This window comes from Pempheris klunzingeri, chromosome 11, assembly GCF_042242105.1.
Source record: "Pempheris klunzingeri isolate RE-2024b chromosome 11, fPemKlu1.hap1, whole genome shotgun sequence".
NCBI classification, from domain to species: Eukaryota; Metazoa; Chordata; class Actinopteri; order Acropomatiformes; family Pempheridae; genus Pempheris; species Pempheris klunzingeri.
In genome coordinates this window covers 12000365-12017543 of record NC_092022.1, presented here as the reverse complement: position 1 = coordinate 12017543, position 17179 = coordinate 12000365, and the positions used below count along the sequence as shown (strand labels likewise).

At 40.6% G+C, this 17179-nt stretch overlaps 1 protein-coding gene across 1 annotated transcript; it reads right to left on the bottom strand.

The window, feature by feature from the left end:
• Positions 1 to 3981: 3981 nt before the first annotated feature.
• On the bottom strand, positions 3982 to 6156 carry ankrd33aa (ankyrin repeat domain 33Aa). The gene is made up of 4 exons (XM_070840354.1): positions 5899 to 6156; positions 5642 to 5771; positions 5399 to 5539; positions 3982 to 4805 (listed from the first exon to the last, which is right to left on the bottom strand). The coding sequence occupies exons 1-4, from the start codon at positions 6154 to 6156 to the stop codon at positions 3982 to 3984; spliced, it is 1353 nt and encodes a 450-aa protein (XP_070696455.1).
• Between the last annotated feature and the right edge of the window lie 11023 nt (positions 6157 to 17179).

Sequence of the window (17179 nt, the reverse complement as noted above, 5' to 3'; positions counted from 1 at the left end):
GTTTGGAGCCACGAGTGACACATGTTTTTGATTGTGTTGTGTTGATTGTGAAGGCCGATTGGTTATTAACAAGTCTCACCCTAAAGTATAGCCTGCTTTATCATCTATTTTACTCTAAATCAGACCATAATTTACTAAATGAACATCATTCTGTATTGAACTAGTCTGAGAACATTAATTCATTAGGGAAGTAATTAGTCAAGTGGGAAGTTGAATCATTTTCTCATAGACTTACATTCAACTGGACTTCTTTTTTGGAGCCAGTGGAGTTGCCCCCTGCTGGCTGTTAGAAAGGATGCAGATTTAAGGCATTTCTGCATTGGCTTCACTTTCCAGACCCACAAGCTACGTTCACTGCTTTTATGACCGGACACCTAAACATGAAACTCACTTTGAAGCTCCGTGAAGCACACATTGTTTTCAGGTTGTAATTTGATCCCTCATTATTATATAAAATATTGATCATAGCTACTTTAACCACCAGATACTGCTTCACTGAAAAGGCTGTTCTCAGTGTGTGTGCAGTGGTGGTTTCAAATTCCCACATCACACTTGTGTAAGTTGCATACTGGACAATGATTTATTTCCTAACTAGTTGCAATGTCATAAAATGCTGCTCTTACATACACCTCTTAATCTCACATTTAAATTCAACAAAGGACACTTTTGGCAGATTAATGTGAAGACGGCCTTCTCTTGTCAAACTCTGCACATGCATCATTCTGCACTGTAAAACGTCAAACATCGAACATCCATTTTTGAGCGGATTGGGACTTTAATATCAGTCTTCTCTTAAGAAACCACTTAATCCTGCTAATCTGTGTGTCTAATGTTGAGCATTGCACAGTTTACATATCCCCTCAAATCAAGGATAACATAATGACACTCCCTTCTGTTACAGCAGTCAAAGTGTGTCTTAATGGCAAATGCACTTGTCTCTTGGGTGCCAGACAGACTCTGCTGTGTGAAAACACTTCATTCAGCAGAGCCTGAGAGAGATGTCTTCATGTCTGTAATATAAATTCCCCTCCTTGTTCTCAGGCTCTGTAATCTCTCCGTTTTTGGCTTACGGCTGAAGAAACAGCTGGAAGATCTCACATGAGCTGTCATGTAGAAAAAAGAGCAAATTGTTGTTCTTTTGAAATTCAGCCCTTATTTTTCTTCTGCTAATCTATGTGATTAAAAGAAGAAAGATTTTTCTAAAAAGCCTCCATTTGTGGTGTAATCTAGTAGAGAAAGGGAGATGTGATATTACTTCAACAGAAATTTTTTCATGCTGCAAGCTTTTTAAAGCCAGATTCTCAGTAAAGAGAAGACTTGTTTTCAATACTTTAGTCATTACTTTAGCTGTTTACAATATGACACAGCATATATAGTCCAAATGTAATACTGACTTTAGTAATATTTGTGCTTCACACTGTGATACATAATTTTTTAGAGATCAAAACCTGCACAAACTAGTCCACTCTAGGTGATACAACTGTATGAAGGTATGTGTTTACAATCTTAGTCTCCATAGGCACGGTTAAAGTCAAATGTGTTCCTTCATTGAACTCTAGTACTTGTTTTAGAGCTGTCCTAGGTTCCCTCCTGTGAAGAGGAAGTGAGCAGCAATGCTGAAAATATAATGTGACAACGTTTCACTCCTAGAAAAACAAGCCGAACAAAACTGTTTTATGTGTGTGTGAATTTGTGTCTTCTTGGTAACATTAAGGATGTGATTTGGATTTTATGTTTCCTTCAATTAAAATCAATTGTTATGTAATGATACTGCCCATTGGATTAAGAGATTACAGGCCAGGGTTCAAAAGACATCCCATGCCACTCAAGAAAGCGCATTATAGACTTCCTTAAGAAGCTCAAAGTAACTTTATTCTGAAAGAGTGACCAAATTATTGTGCCAGAGAAGAGGCTCATCAGTCACATGCATGCCAGTTAAGGAAAGGCTATCCTTCTGACGTGTGAATACAGTGTATCCATGTTATAAAACAATAAAATGTAGTAGGTTGTGTAAGAGCAGTTTTGTGGAGGTAACTTTAAAATTCTTCTCACTAAATGTGTATGCCATCGTGTAAACACACTAAACACACTTATATACAGTATTGTGGTACTTGGTGAAGTACAGCACAGTGATGACAAACAAAGTCTCTTGCAAAGGCTTGTAAATTTATTCCAAGCTTGAATACAAACACACATTTTTATCTGTCTCACAGTTTATCAAGATGTAGAAAACCTAAACTTTCTGAGCCTTTTGCTTTCACTTTAAAATGAACAACCCCAGTAATCTTCAGTTTTTGTAAGAACAGTATCTGAATACATCATTTGTTGTAGATAACATGTTTAAATACATGAACACATGATTTTACCAAGTTTACCTATACACAGAATAATTTACAATGCCCCAGCGCAAGCTGAACCCCAACAGAGATTTCTTGCCTTAATAGATAGTTACTGTATAATGCCCAACATATTCTTAACAAAAGATTTCCTGAGTAACATTATGTACAAATAGTTTCTTTCCTGTGCGTAGGTAACTCTGCACATATGAGGTCTGCTACTGGTCTCTAAGAAAATATTGCAAGCAGCAATTCTGGAGGCCAAGTAAAAGCCCATCAAACACGGTACTTTAAGCACTTAGGACTTGTACACCAGTGAGAAGTGTTTCTCATGGTCAGACAACATTTTGCCGATATGACTCGCTTCCTTTTTTCTGTATCTTCCCTGCTAACATCATTCACATGCCACTGCCAAACAGTTTGGATTATTAAAAGTCTGTCAAAAAGACATAATAAAGGCATCCCGGTAGATGCTACATGTTGCATACAATGAAGATCGGATAACCTTTATAGAAGAAAAAGAGTAAAACAAGTGTTTGATAGAGTCAAAATGGTGACATATTTCATTTAACAAAATCTGTAAGATGGACCTAGAAATAATCAGTTTGAAGCTCAGCCAAGAGTTGTAAGGTCAAAAGTAGATTTGATCATGGCTGAAGGATGTATTTCATAGTTGTGATTCACTTCCTAATTCTGATTTGTGCATTATGACCATACTGTGTGAAGTAACAAAAGCCTGTTGAATAAAAGCATCCCCCAGAGGCTGATATGTCATAACACGAAGGTCAGATTACTTTTATTGAAGTAAAAGCAATAGAACTGTCAAGTCAAATATGTTCAAACTATTGTCTGAACGGCTTATGCTGATGGGAAATAATTAAGCAACTCAATTCTGGGCTGATGACGGCACTATGCCCTTGAAAGTGATTTTTCTGTGGAAACAGCCAGGGCCCCTCTGAGAATTTGGTGTAGAGGAACAAAGTACAAAGTACATCACACACAGTCATTTAAATTAACTGGAACATAAATGTATTTGCAGAAGGCTGCTGCTCACCCTTATATACAGTATTTGCTTTGGTTGTCTTGACTTACAACTGTCTTTTTGTCTTTTCAGGCAAATACATTGGGTGTGCAGTAATGAAGAGGAGGTGTGTGTGTGTGTGTGTGTGTGTGTGAGAGAGAGAGAGAGAGAGAGAGAGAGAGAGTTTGTGCCTCTTTTGAGTGCAGTTTTGATAAAAGTCCAGATTTCATCTGCTGAGCTGCTAAAACAAATTACTCTCGCCACTGGCAGATTAAGTCTCATGGGGATGTGCAGTTATACTGAATGACATTAGTTCATTTCGAAAACATTTGTGAGGATCTTATCAATCTATTTCTTGTGAATAATTACCAAGTAGCGTTACATTGTGGTATACAACTGCAACACAACCAAATCTACAAATCTAATCTTCCAATCCATCTGGTAGGAGTTGGAATAAGAAGCAGCCTTGGGAAGAGATGTCACCCTATGTCTCAAAAACCAAACAGTGTTTTGCAATTCTTTTTCTTCCGTTAAAGTCGGCCACAGAGTCACTGTAGTCACATGCTCATACCTCATGCATGACATTATCACAGTGAAATTGTCTCAGGAAAAGAGAATAATGCCTCATTTTTGGCTTGATGAGCGCTTAGACCCCTTAGATTCTTTCTCTTGTCCTTTTTCCCTTTCATGCTTCTTCTTCTCTCTCTTTTTCTCCTCCTTGGCCTCCTTGTACTTCCAGACAGGGGGCTCCAGATAACCTCTCTGCCTTTTCTTCTTTTTTTCCTTCTTTGGAGTGGGCTCCCCAGATTTTGTCACTTCAATCTTAGGAATACAGCCTGAGGGGAAGATGCTGTTCCTATGTGCCATGCTTCGGGGAATGAAGCCTTTCATGCTACCTGACGGCATGTTTTCCCTGGGCTCTGAGTCCTGGCAGCAGGAGGTCAGAGATACCGAGGCAGCTGACACAGTAGTGAGAGAATCTGAGGAGATAGAGCCTTTACTGTGGCTTACTGTGCTCTCCTCCAACTCCTTGCTGCTGTGCTTCTCAAGCAGTTCTGGGACGGCAAACCGTTGTTTGCCAATCTGTGGGGGGCTGGTGGGACAGAGCGGACGGCAACCAGTGGTTATCAGGGGGCTGTGGATACCTGTGGTCATCCGTACCATATGGTCCATGATCCCATTGTCTTGGGGATCCTGAGGGAAGCTGAAAGTGAGACTGTCTTTTAAGCGTTGCCTCAGCTTTTGACCTGCTGTTTTGGTGGCAGTGGCCTTTGCTACTAGTTGCTTAAGCTCAGGCCACTCAGGGATGTAGCTTTCACAGAATTGCTCAGCGACAGGATGAGCCTGCAGGCGACGTAGTCTGTTAAGAGTCTCAAACCCTCCTGTCCTAACAACCCAATCCTTGAGCCCTCTCCCTTGGACCAGGTCAGCAGCATTTAGATCAGCACCTGCACATGAAATGGCAAAAAAAACAACAGAACGCAGTAAAAAACAAGGAAACAAATTAATAACCACTTGATGCTGAGAGATGTGAGGAAATCAATTGCTCCATCAACTCAGTAAAATTACCCCACCACGTGGCCGCTTTTGAAGCATAATTTACCGAGTAGATGTATAGCATAACACAACCAGGAGTAAATCAGGCCATACAGACCATCTTATGTCTTATGTCTCCTGTGTCTGACATAATCGAACTTTGAATAGAATGCGGTTGGAGTTTTTATAGTGCTATCCTAAATGTGTCCCTGTACAGTTTATACAGTACTAATCCCTGTGGCCTAGAGACGATCAGATTAGTTCACAGATTAGATGTCTGGATTTATCCTGTATATCATCATGGATATAACATTTATAGTTTTTATCATATGTTTTCCGGAGCAGGTTCATGAAATATGAATATTTCCCATCATTACACTTACTAATGTAAGAATCTGAGCTGACTTTTTGTCCACATGTGCACACAGGAACATCAAATGTTTCTCCTGTCTGAATTAAGAAATACTGCAAAGTTTATAGGGGGTCTTGTGTACCACACACTTACCATGCATTAGCAGTGCAGACACACACTCTTCTCGGCCCTGCAGGCCTGCCTTGAGGAGGGCTGTGAAGCCGCGAGGATCCCTGACCTCAGTGTCTACACCAGAGTAGTAGTTAAGGATATAGTTTAGAATGGTGATGAAGCCTGGATTGACAAAAACAATTTTTTTACACAACAAATTAATATAGTAGGATTGACTTGAAACTAGATGTTGAGGTTATGTGCTGTATATGTCATCTGACATACCTGATTGGGCAGCAATCATGATGGCAGTATTGCCATCATTATCTTGGTGGTTGATGTCTATTAATGGACACATGTGCAGCAGGGTGACGATGTCAACGAATCCCTTGGCCACAGCCATCATCAGTCCATTCTGACAAGGAACAAGGGACAGATAAATTGACCTTTGATTTACACCTTTTTCGTTGCAGAAAAATTTTTCAGGTTGTGTCAAAGTCACTTTCCTTGTGTGATAAAAAGTAAAATGAAATCCATCTCACCCTGCCATTAATGTCCAGCTCCATGGCCTCTTCTTTAGTGATTCCTCTCTCCAGTATCCTGCGCAGGGATGTGGAGTCATTCTTAATGCAGGCCTCATATAACGTTTTAGCTGGTTCTGTATCGTTTTCATCCCTTTCATATTCAGGAATCACTGAGTCATCAGAGAGCACGCTGTCTGAGTCAGAATCATCCAGCAGGGTCTCAGAGTCCTCAGAAGGGCCTGCGCCCAGGTGGGGGTCATATAATGCAGTGGCCATCGGACCCCTTCTGCCCGGGATCACACCTGGGTGTCGGATCTGCTGCACACCACCCACATCTTGAACAGGAAAACATTACATGTTGTTATCATGGACGCAGAATGAACACATTTCCATTTTCTAGATCCCCTCCCCTTTTAACTGAGCCATATGATTCCAATGAGTTCAGACAAAGGTGCCAAAGGGGAGTGTGGTAAAGGGCATGACTTTAACACCTTCATATGTTGTGTGCCTTTCAGCAGACACCAGAAGACGCAAACCCTGCACTACTGGCCCAGCTCATTTTATATTGGGTGCAAAATGTGCTACAGTGATAGAAGAATGGCCACTGAACAAATTCTGCTGTTATAAGCAAATGTAATTTTTTTAAAAACAGTTTAGAAACATTTCTCATATTCCATTTCAGGTGCTGTCAAAATGTGTGTCTATCCTAATATGAAAACATGATTTTGAAAAAGTTTTATCATTACAACTGCATTTTCTTAAGTGCCGTCTACTTTATCCTCTCAAAATATATATGTCACAGTAGTGAAAGTGTGACTAGCAAGACTCGCAGCAAAACACTGGCAGCCTTTGACGCTGGCATGTTAAATTGACCTGAAGACCTGAAAGGCATGATGTCTATAGAAGATAAGGAGCTTCACTTCACCTCAGCCTTCCTGTCACAGCGGCTGATCCGTAAGTCTGTGATTTACAAGATAGGCAAGCTGACTGTATAACATGCTTTGTTTTCATGCTATGTTTTTTCACCAGCTTGGCCCATTATAGAATAAAAGAACATTGTGAGTAGTTAGTAGGACTATGAGATTAATCTGATATTTTCACCATATTTGAGCTGATTAACACTCGGAAATTTGTAAAAATTAGCAAGACATATGTATATATCTTCAAATAAACAACAGTAACAGTAAATGATCAAGAGACACTATACATCTGTGGAGGCTCAGTCTGTGGAAGTAATGTGAATGAAGGCATAGTAGGAGGAGTGTACTGGGTTGAGAAAGGCCATATGGTGCCAGAAGCAATGAGAGGCCAGGCAAGTGACAGCATCTGTCATGGTGTCTTAACCGTGCCACACTGCTCTGCTGTACAAGTACGCTAGGGCATCCAGTGGTTTTCTGGCATAAAACAACAAACTATACAAAGACAATTCATACACATTTTATATTTCTACAAAGTGTATTTTGAAACCAGTGGTGACACTGTCTCTCAAGGCTTAGACCTTGGTTGGGGCAGACTTAGTCATTCTTAATGTTTTGAAGAAGCTGCAGATGAGAGTGAGAAAGAGCTTGATTGCTTTCCAGTGAGAGATTGAGGGTTTCAGTCATCACGCTGCCTCAGCCCTGCATACATCACAACACCGTATCCACACTAGACACAAATTCACACAGATAATTGTTTGCAAAGATGTAACTTTGGATCTGTGTACAGTAATGCTTAGTTGTTAGAATCATAGCATCTTTTGGAGCTCTCATCAAATGCCAGATAGAACTGCTCAACTCTTTTAATCCAGAAAAACATATATTTCTATTTCAGCATTGCGTTATGCAGAAGAATGAAGATTACTGTTACACAAAGTTTTCTCTCTCTTCCGCCGTCTGCACAAACATAGAAGGCTCCTACTTTAACTCTACCACTGTGGCCTACACTTCCTGCTGAGCAATACCTTACAATCTGGCTAGGCTTCTGTCTCTGGAATAAATGTGAGCTGCCTCTGTGGCCTCTCCAGACATTGAGCGAAGATGTAAAAATATGCAACCATTTGTGCCAAAGCAAAGGGAAACAATTTTTAGATTGTCAAAGTCTCACCCTAAAATAATCCAGCCATGGGTTAGTCCTCTTCTCTTTTTCTGTCTTTTTGAACGTCTTGGTGGTTAAATCATCCTCATATATTTGGCTTCCAGTCTTCCTGTTGGCTCTTGGTAAAAACTGGTTAAGTTTAAGTTTCCCAAACTGACTCCTGCTGAATGCCTCCTCCCTCCCTCCATCTCTCTTACCGGCCAGTTAGGTTGCCTCATCAGTCGACAATCCGTCCAGGTCCCAACATAGACTCTGCTGTCCTAAGTCAGGCAACATGCTCTCTCCCTCTCATCCTGATTATAGAAGATTTAAGGATTAACCAAAAGAAACAGACAGCAGCCAACCTTGCTCCCCTTACAGTCTGTTGAGTTGGTCTGTTCTCTCCTTCTCTTCTTTCTCACTTGTCTCCACAGCTCTCTCAGGATGTGTCCATCCACAGCTCTCTGCTGCCCGTCTGTTGTGTCAGAGCAAACCTCTCTATTGGTCCAAATAAGTGCTGTGACTCAATCGTGGAAGCTATGGCTTCCAAATCTGCTGCACTGCTGAGGACCCCCTGCCTGAATAATTTCAGTGTGTCTGTGTGATAGGAGACAGCGTCATAGGTCTGTTTTCCCATGGAAATCCATTTGCTGGGACAACAAACTAACCCTGCTGTTACTCTAAACCAGGGGGGCTTGGTAGTAATTATTCCCATGACATGGACGACACACACAGACATGCACGGAAACACATGGACGCCGCGTGTGCACACAAATGCTCAAATATAAAACACTATGCACACACAAGCACAACTCATTGTACACCCACTCAGATGCTTTAAACATTGGAGAAAGCAACTGATTAGCCAAATCTGCATGCTTACATTGAAAGGCATCTTAGGAACTAAAGCAGGCTCACAAGGTTTTTCCACGGTTCTAGCATATTATTTGTGTTTAACATGCTCAGGGGGAGTTCAAAGGGGAGCATATTGTGATTATAATATTTAATTGTCTTCTTAAACTAGGTAATGCAATTACATTAATACCAGAAGTTTGAATAACCCAAGTAACCTTATATTCAAACATAAGAAACCAGGTTTAAATGCTTGAATTTGCTTTTTACTAGTTTTACATTAGTTTAAGCCTTTTGTTGAGCCGTAACCGCAACCTTTTTATTTGGAGCTGCGTCCCATATGTGGACAGGAATATGTCAACAGGTTCATTCATAGCATCATAGACTCAATCACGTGTGATCAAAGGTGCATGCAAACTGGTTATGCATGATATTGAATTGACTGTGACTTTGTGCATGTGAATGTAGTCTGTGTTATGCAACAACTCATTTCTCTTAGAGGGATGTAGACTGCCCCCTTCTGCCATAACTGGGTAATGCAGTGCTTGGACACAAGCCTTATTTATGTTCAACAAGACACTCAGACAGCTCATGTTTAAAATAGCCATAACATTAATCCTCACTGTAGGTACAGCTGCTGTCTACATCACCTCCAAATATAAACTCATAACAAGGCACATTTTGTTTGCTCTGATCTTCACGTCTCCGCTTTGCTCTGTGAGTGGAACATACCACCAAGAAGTTATTATCAAATGCTTCGTGCCAGCACCATTAACAAGCAAAACTATTGCGATGTCAGATGTCCGTCACCACAGATCACTGTCTTGACTGAGTAAAGCCACTGTCACAAATTGGACACTCATTCAAAAGCATTTTGATCCTGAGAATTATAGTTGCTGATCTGCTCTGAAGAATTAACCAACAGAGAGACATGTTGTTGATTCCACCCAGTTGAAGCTGACACACCTCCCACAACGTAATCCCACTAAATCCCATCAAATGCCCCGACCAGTTCCTTATCAGAAGCTGCCTTTTTGGCTGTGAACCATCCAATCTGATTTATAGCATTGCACTAACCTGAGCCATTACTCAAAGGGTGCTATGTTTAGACACAAGAGCCTGAGGTGGGTCTTGACTTCTCACTGATATGAAACACAGGAAGAGGAAAAAAGGGGGCATGCTTGGGGCCAAAGGTCTATAGCTTGTCAAAGGCCACACTGAAATGAAGTTGATAGGAAGAATTACAGAGGAAACTAACCCACCACACCATTACCCCACCCTATATGGCACAACAGGATGGGGCAGTGGCGTGGGTGATTTCGTTGTTTTCCTTTATCCTTTTAGATATGCAAGAATGATTCAACTACTTCACCAGACGAGGGCAGCACAGCACATACAGCACACTGATCAAAGTCTTTGCTATGGTTCATCAAAGAGAACCCATCAGATTTTTACGAGTGATTACTAATCTGATGTATGACTTGAAGAACATTTTGTTCTGATTCCCACCTCCTGATAGTACTCACACTTTCCTTTTAGGGTCAGAGTTATTTTCCTCCTATTCTGCAAATTCCTCACAGAGTCATTCACTCATCACTGCAAAAGGCAGCCCAACTTCTCCCCAGACAGCCAGTACCCAGCAGAGGTCAGTGGTAGAGCAAAAGAACTTGGAAAGAGTCTTGGGAAGCAATGAACTAAGTTTAGCCAGCTTAGTGACTGATTCTAAAGGCAGCCATGTGCTCTGCTAATATTAGATTTTTGGCAGTCTTTCCAGAACCAGTCTTACCAGCCCCTTGCTCAGACTCTGTGAGCATCTGCTATATTATTTCCAGCTAAAAGACAGAACCCCCATCTGCTACTTGCTCTAAAGCATCTAAAAGCCTCCGGGGATCTGGTGAATGGAAGGAAGCAGAAAGGAAATGGAGCTAAACTTGTTAATGTAAGGCAAGGAGGAGATTTTGGATGATTTGGGAGAAGTTATTACAATGGGAAAATTACTTTTGGTTGTGTTTGTACTTTGAATCAAGATTGGGTGAAAAGGGAAAGAGTAACAAAAACTGTACACAAAGGAAATTATTCCATTTAGAGCCAGGGTATTCAAACTTTTTCCTTAGGAGGGCCCAAATGAATCTTGCTTCGAGCTGGGTTTGGGTTTAGGTTAGGCCAAGTAAACTTAAAGAAACATGGAAGTATGAAGTATGTTATTACTCATATTTTTGAAGATGAAAACAAATGTAGTTTATACAGACAGATGGTGCAACCACTAAATGGAATGGACTGATTTTCATGGTGATGTAGCATATTCAGTTATTACTGAAAATAATTTCATTTTCCTGGCTCAACAGATCCAGGAAAGACATATTCAGATATTGTAAGATTTTTGCAACATTTCTTGTAGTTTGTAGTTTTCCCATGAAATCTTGAAATAATTGAAGTATTTGCTCTGTACTACAAAGCAATGCAGCACAAGTCTGACCATTTACTCTTTTTTGAATTATTCTTTTGGGGGCGTTTTGTGCCTTTATTAGAGAGTGATGGTGGAGAGGTGACAAAGAATTATAGAGAAGGAGATATAGGAGTGCCAAAGTGGTTATTTGTGCCAATTGTGTGCATTTTCATCAAAACACAGGGTCGTCACAGGCTTGTGCGCTTCTGACTGCCCTGGTCAGTGAAAGCGATTCTGATGCGTCCACAGTCTTCTTGACCTTGTGCTAATGGCTGACGTGAGTGGTTTGGAAACTTGGAAGCTCTCACGTTCTCTTTACTTAGTCATTTCTCAGAGGTCTTCACTTAAGCATTAAGTTAAGTTGTACCTTTGAATTCTTTCATCACAAGAGCTTTAATGCTCTCTTTTAAAGATGTCTTAACTGACAGGTCTGACTTGGTTTAATGAGAACACACAAGCGTAAGTTACCGTTATGGTTAAGAATTTATTTAGTTAGGCTCGGTATGAAAGCAACTTCTTTACAGTTTTTAAAAGGATTGTTGGAAGATCTTTACTTTGTTCATTCAACAATTGAAGTATTTTCATTGATTGATAAAATGCTTTCTAGGCCTTTTTACTCTCAGATTATTAACATGCAGTCATGCAGCCACTCCTTGATAAATTAACATAGATGCTTTAAATTAAATTAAAACAGGTGTTGTCATCAAACTTCCATTTTTATAAAAGGTGATAAATCAGCATAGATTTTCACAGAATTAATCATTTGAAAAATATCTGTCAAAAGAGAAAGCTTTTAGTTCAACAGGGCTTCATCTGAGCACGCCAAACACATGGAACAAATACCCTCACAGGGATGGTCATATCAATTACCACATCTGAGGTGATCAGAAAACATCTTTGAATGATGCAAAACATTTGAGTACCACCAAGCATTGCCAGAAAATATATCTTATGTTTTTAGACTCTCTTAGCTTTTGATTTTTGTACATATCATGCTGAGGAAAAGTGTGAAAGGTGGTAAATTCCTTGTCAGTGGTGCACATTATTCCAGTCACTCCTTACTGTCAAATATTTTATTGAAACATTTGTATTTACTTTACTTAGATGGCTACCTATAGGCCAACACATTTAAAATGTTCCCATCTGTTCATATGCAAAGATTCAGCACCAGAAATAAGCTGAAACTGGTGAATATTTCTCCCAGTTCTAAGAAACGCTTCTGTGACCACACTACAAGACTGTTTTTCTCTTGCTGAAATTGTTTCTATCACAACAGTTTCATTGGGTAGATTGGGTAAAAAAAATTCAATGTCAAAGGTGGGTGCAAAACCTAATGTTTTTTTTCAGGTCATTCTACTGCTATTTGTTTTAGTTTTCATTGTATTTGGACATCAATAAGATTAAACTGCAGCGTTTTGTTGTTTCTCTGGCTGTATTTCACTATTTTACTAGTCTTTGTCAAAAAGGACGGAGGATGTTAAAAATGTTTTGTATAATTCTTAACAGGTGTGCTGTTTTAAAATTACAAATTGATGAATTAATGCAAGAATCAAATGAAGACACTAGCTTGGCAACCCTTTTGCGGGCCAGATCTTATAAAAGCTCTCATGGAGGAAGCTCGATCACCCTTAGCCTAGACTGTGTATGACCAAAACAGGGCAGCGTGAGGCTGCTCTCTGGCTCAGTGGAGGTTAAAAACTCTGAGACATAGGTTGTTCAAAATATGCCTGAAATTCAATAGATAGAAAAAAAAAAAATAAAAAAAAAATAAATAAATATATATATATATATATATTTCTGTAGCCAACAGGGTGAAGTTAAAATGGCTCTAAAACTGTCTACAGCAACATGTTGGACTGTCTGCAATATCGAAATCCTCAGCTGTGTCCGACAGTTGTACCAGGATTTTCAGAGTTTATACAGTACCAATCAAAAGTTTGGACACACTTTCCCTCTTAAAGAATGACAACATGTGTGCAAACTTTTGACCGGTACTGGAAATGAAAAAAAACATGGATCATAGTTTCCATATGGATTAAAATATATGTCAGAGTCTACTGATGCGCTGCAAACATCCCTGTTTTGTAAGACTGAGTTTCTCCAGGCTTAAAACTGAATTAAATAGAGGAGGCTATGTTCAGTGTTGCCCAAATAGCAAAAGTTTGCATGTTAACCTGCAAAACTAAGAAGATAAACATGAACATGATAGAAATTATACCCGTCAGCATGTTAGCTCAAAGCACTCTTCTTCCTCACCACAGCCTCACAGAGCCAGTAAAATGACTGGAGACTTTTAATCTTGATTGTACTTATGAGTTGAGTTTGAAAGAACACTTGCCTGCTGTCAGTGTGATTTCTCTTCTCCATTAAACCACCAATAAAGACGTGGTTTTAATAACTCACATCTCTGTAGACTGATGCTGTTTTTTCTATGCTGTTGCAGTACTGAGGTGCCTCCTCTTTCTTCTTCATTTTCTTTTTAACTGTACACTGAGCGTACAGTTATCAGCAAAGTGCGTATCAGTGTGCTTGTGCATATCAATAATATAAATTGTCAAGTCACACATTCCCATTTGTCTCATTTGTGAATTTATTCAGACAATTATTGTGCTTAGAGATAAAATAAGTCAAAACCTGAAGCTTTCTTTGTTGGAGTTACAAGAGCCAGGTTTTAAAAAAAATAGCAGCACAGGAAGTGTGATTTATATGTTGCTCTTGGACGAACACTTTTATTAAATGCTGCAGTGAAATATTAAATGGATCTAGTGGTCATAGAAAGACACTGTGATAACATGATGATTGGAGGGTTTCTAACTCCAGCAGTTATTGTAACATAACCTGTTTGTATTAATGCACAAGTCCTTGATAATCGGTAATCCAAAAATACAGGATCCCCATGTGTCCTCCAGGGATAATCAATCACTTTATGTTTTTGCAAGCCTTCCAACTGTTTTAATGGCAAATAATCTTTGCCACAATCAAACAATGCTAGTCATTAATCCATACCTTAGCAGTTTAAGAAGTTGAGAAGTGTAAAAGAGGTGTAAAATGTGTGTGCATTGGTGACAGTCTCCTAAATAGTTGAGCTTCACGGGCTGTGTATTCATACCTTATTTGGGGCTGCCCCGCTGCTCAAGAGTTCACACAATCCATGTGTCACTGCCTGAGACAGATGAAGAGAGAGCGAAGGGTGCCAGGATAGTTCAAAGAAAGACCAGAAAGAGATACAGAAAAGATTGACATGATTTAAAACAGGGAAAAAACTGAAAAAGTGATAGAAGAGAGAGAACGATGGAAGGAGGAGAGGTTTTGGGTTGGTGGGTGGTGATCCTCTATAGCCAATGAAGAACAAGAAAGGAGGACTTCAGGGAGGTTGATGCACTCAGTGCTGAAATCACAGCTCACCGTTTCAGCATTCAGCAGAAGGACAGAAGACCAGCCTCACAGAGAAATACTTCAACACTGTCTACACTCCTCATTTAGAGGAGAGTCCAAGAAGAGGACAGTCGACTCTGCTCAGCAAGGCCCAAGAAAATCTTCTATCTCAGTTTCCAGAGGAAGCTTACACTACCAACACAAGGTGGATATTTTCACTGGACTAAAACACACTTAGAGACACCTCTACCCCACTACACCTGTGTCTGAATTAGGGGAAGTGAGAGGGACAAGGAGGGAAGAGCTCTGAGATTCCTGTCCAAGCGCATGTTCCCAGGTCAAGACATGCCCCCCTCCTCCAGGATCAATTATTCATATACACGAGGTTTCCTGTGTGTCAGGGCAGAACAAGGCGGGCTGCGGTGGCTCAGCTCCAAACTGTGGCACAGTGCGCTCTGAGACAAGAGCTGGAGGAGCAGAAAAACAGACGGACAGGGGAGATAAAAGACACTCAGAGAGACAGATTGTGTGAGAGTTGGAGATCAAAGGTCACAACAGCGGAGGAGAATCATTTGAGGAGAGTTTTTGTGTGGCTTTGGGAAAAAAATGAAGGCTCTACAGAAGAATCAGGGACGCACTGACCAGATGTTGGGAGCCATGGCTGACGTGCTTACTTCTGTGGCCATGCCCAACCAACAGTGGGTGAGTTGTTGATCTGTTTGTGTATTTACTGGCTGTTTATGTGGAAGCATAATCGCACAAATTGAAAAAGACAGCAACAGACACATATGGAGGTATTTTAGAAGAAAGATGTTCAGCTTATGTCTGGCCCACATCGTTACATACCAACAACTTCGTCATGAACCTAAAATGGTCAAGCCAGACAGGCCGAGAGAGGAGAGAGAGAGAGAGAGAGAGAGGGATGGAAGGATTGCTAGTCTCTGTTCAGTGCTTGAGAGGAATCTTGGACGTCTCAGGGGAACAAGAAGCAGAGTAGTGGTGATTAAACCATCTGACCATAAACAAACTCACGCAGGTCTAACGCCTCAGTGCAATCAGGCAAATTCATTTTCTCTACTCCATCCTTACCTTTATCTTTCTCTGTCTCTCTTCTCCTTTTCAATAACACATGTAGAGGTGTCTGCATTCAAAACTCTGGTGCCATTAAAACAGAAACTATGGCAGACACTGCAATTTTTCATTTGTTAATAAACTGTTTCATCATCCATTATATGTATATTTACAAAACCATTATATTGTCTACTATAAATTCATGCAAAAATTGCATTTATTGAAGCGTTTAGGGTGTAACACATCTGGAAATTCGAACACACAGATGTACCAAAAGGTCCAAAGGGGTTTCTCTTTGAAAACTGTCTGTCTTTGAAAAAACACAACAATTATTATAATCTCCCTCCATCCCTGCAGAGGACTGATAACTGCTTGCCTCTATTAACCTCTACTCTGGTGCTGCTGGGTTTTAAATAAAGATTGAAGCTAGTACGAGAATTAGCTAGTGTCCAAGCTCTGTGGCAGAAGTTGGACCTCAATAATTTCTGTTGCATTCTTGCTCGGTGTGTAATGGAGAGAAAGATGAAAGAGATGCAGGGAATAGTGGAAAAAAGTGGCCACTGGTATAATGTTTAGTGGTTATGTGACCAAAAGCACTCTGTGCAATCTTACCATCACTTCCTCCTTGAGAGCAGGGCTCCACCGCTGACAAAGGCATCTCTGTGTGTAGCTCTCAGAGGGGGGTGAGGCAGACCTCCCATCAAGCGAAGAGGAAAAGGGGCCTGTGCAGGGCCAGTGGGAGCCAGAGGGGCTGGAGTGGGAGCAGCCAGCCGCTACAACAGAAAACCCAGAGCGGAGAGAAAGAACAGGTAAGACCTGAAAGGGCTGCAGTGAGCGTGACAGGCCATTTTGTGACCCCAGACCCACAATGCTAGTCCAAACATTGGCCCTCACCAAACCTGTCAGAGCTTAGAGACTAGTCGAAACACAAACTTCCAGAATCAGCTTTGATTCTTTGTGTGAAACGGCTCAGATTTCTGCACAGTGACATCTAAAACAGCCTGCTCAGCCACTCAATCACTTTCATGAAAAACTCCTGGCTACAATGTTGACACACATACAGTGATTTCTTGACTTAAATATCATGACATAAAAAAAAAAAGTCTTGGATCTGTAAGTGTGTACGTGCCACGTGAGCCCAGGCCTTTAGTTTCAGCTCAGCCTGTTCTTGCATGTTAGCCATATGCGAAGTCCGGATAAAAACAGGCCTGCCATATCTGATGGTGGTCATTAGGCAGTAATAACTTCAAGGAAAGTATCAGATTAAAGTCACCTGAGTGATGGTAGTTTACTCTTATTAAACTCCACCCTCTGTATCCTCTATTAGCACTGATAACAGTAAATTGCTTTGCTGTAATGTACCATGCATAAGTATGCGAGGAAGAGAAAGAGTTCTTGTGTGTATACACATGCACACTTTCCAGATGGGGCAAGAAAACATGTTCAGCTGCCTCCCTTCCCCTTCTGCAACACTGTTGGCTGCACTTATTCTGACTGTGG

What these genes read in the sequence shown, in the direction of transcription:
- ankrd33aa (XM_070840354.1), bottom strand. Translation starts at nt 6,156, where the DNA reads ATGGCCACTGCATTATATGACCCCCACCTGGGCGCAGGCCCTTCTGAG. An exon ending in CATGATTGCTGCCCAATCAG is followed by an intron (nt 5,540 to 5,641) that starts GTATGTCAGATG and finishes TTGTCAATCCAG; the next exon opens with GCTTCATCACCATTCTAAAC. An exon ending in GTCTGCACTGCTAATGCATG is followed by an intron (nt 4,806 to 5,398) that starts GTAAGTGTGTGG and finishes TTTCATGTGCAG; the next exon opens with GTGCTGATCTAAATGCTGCT.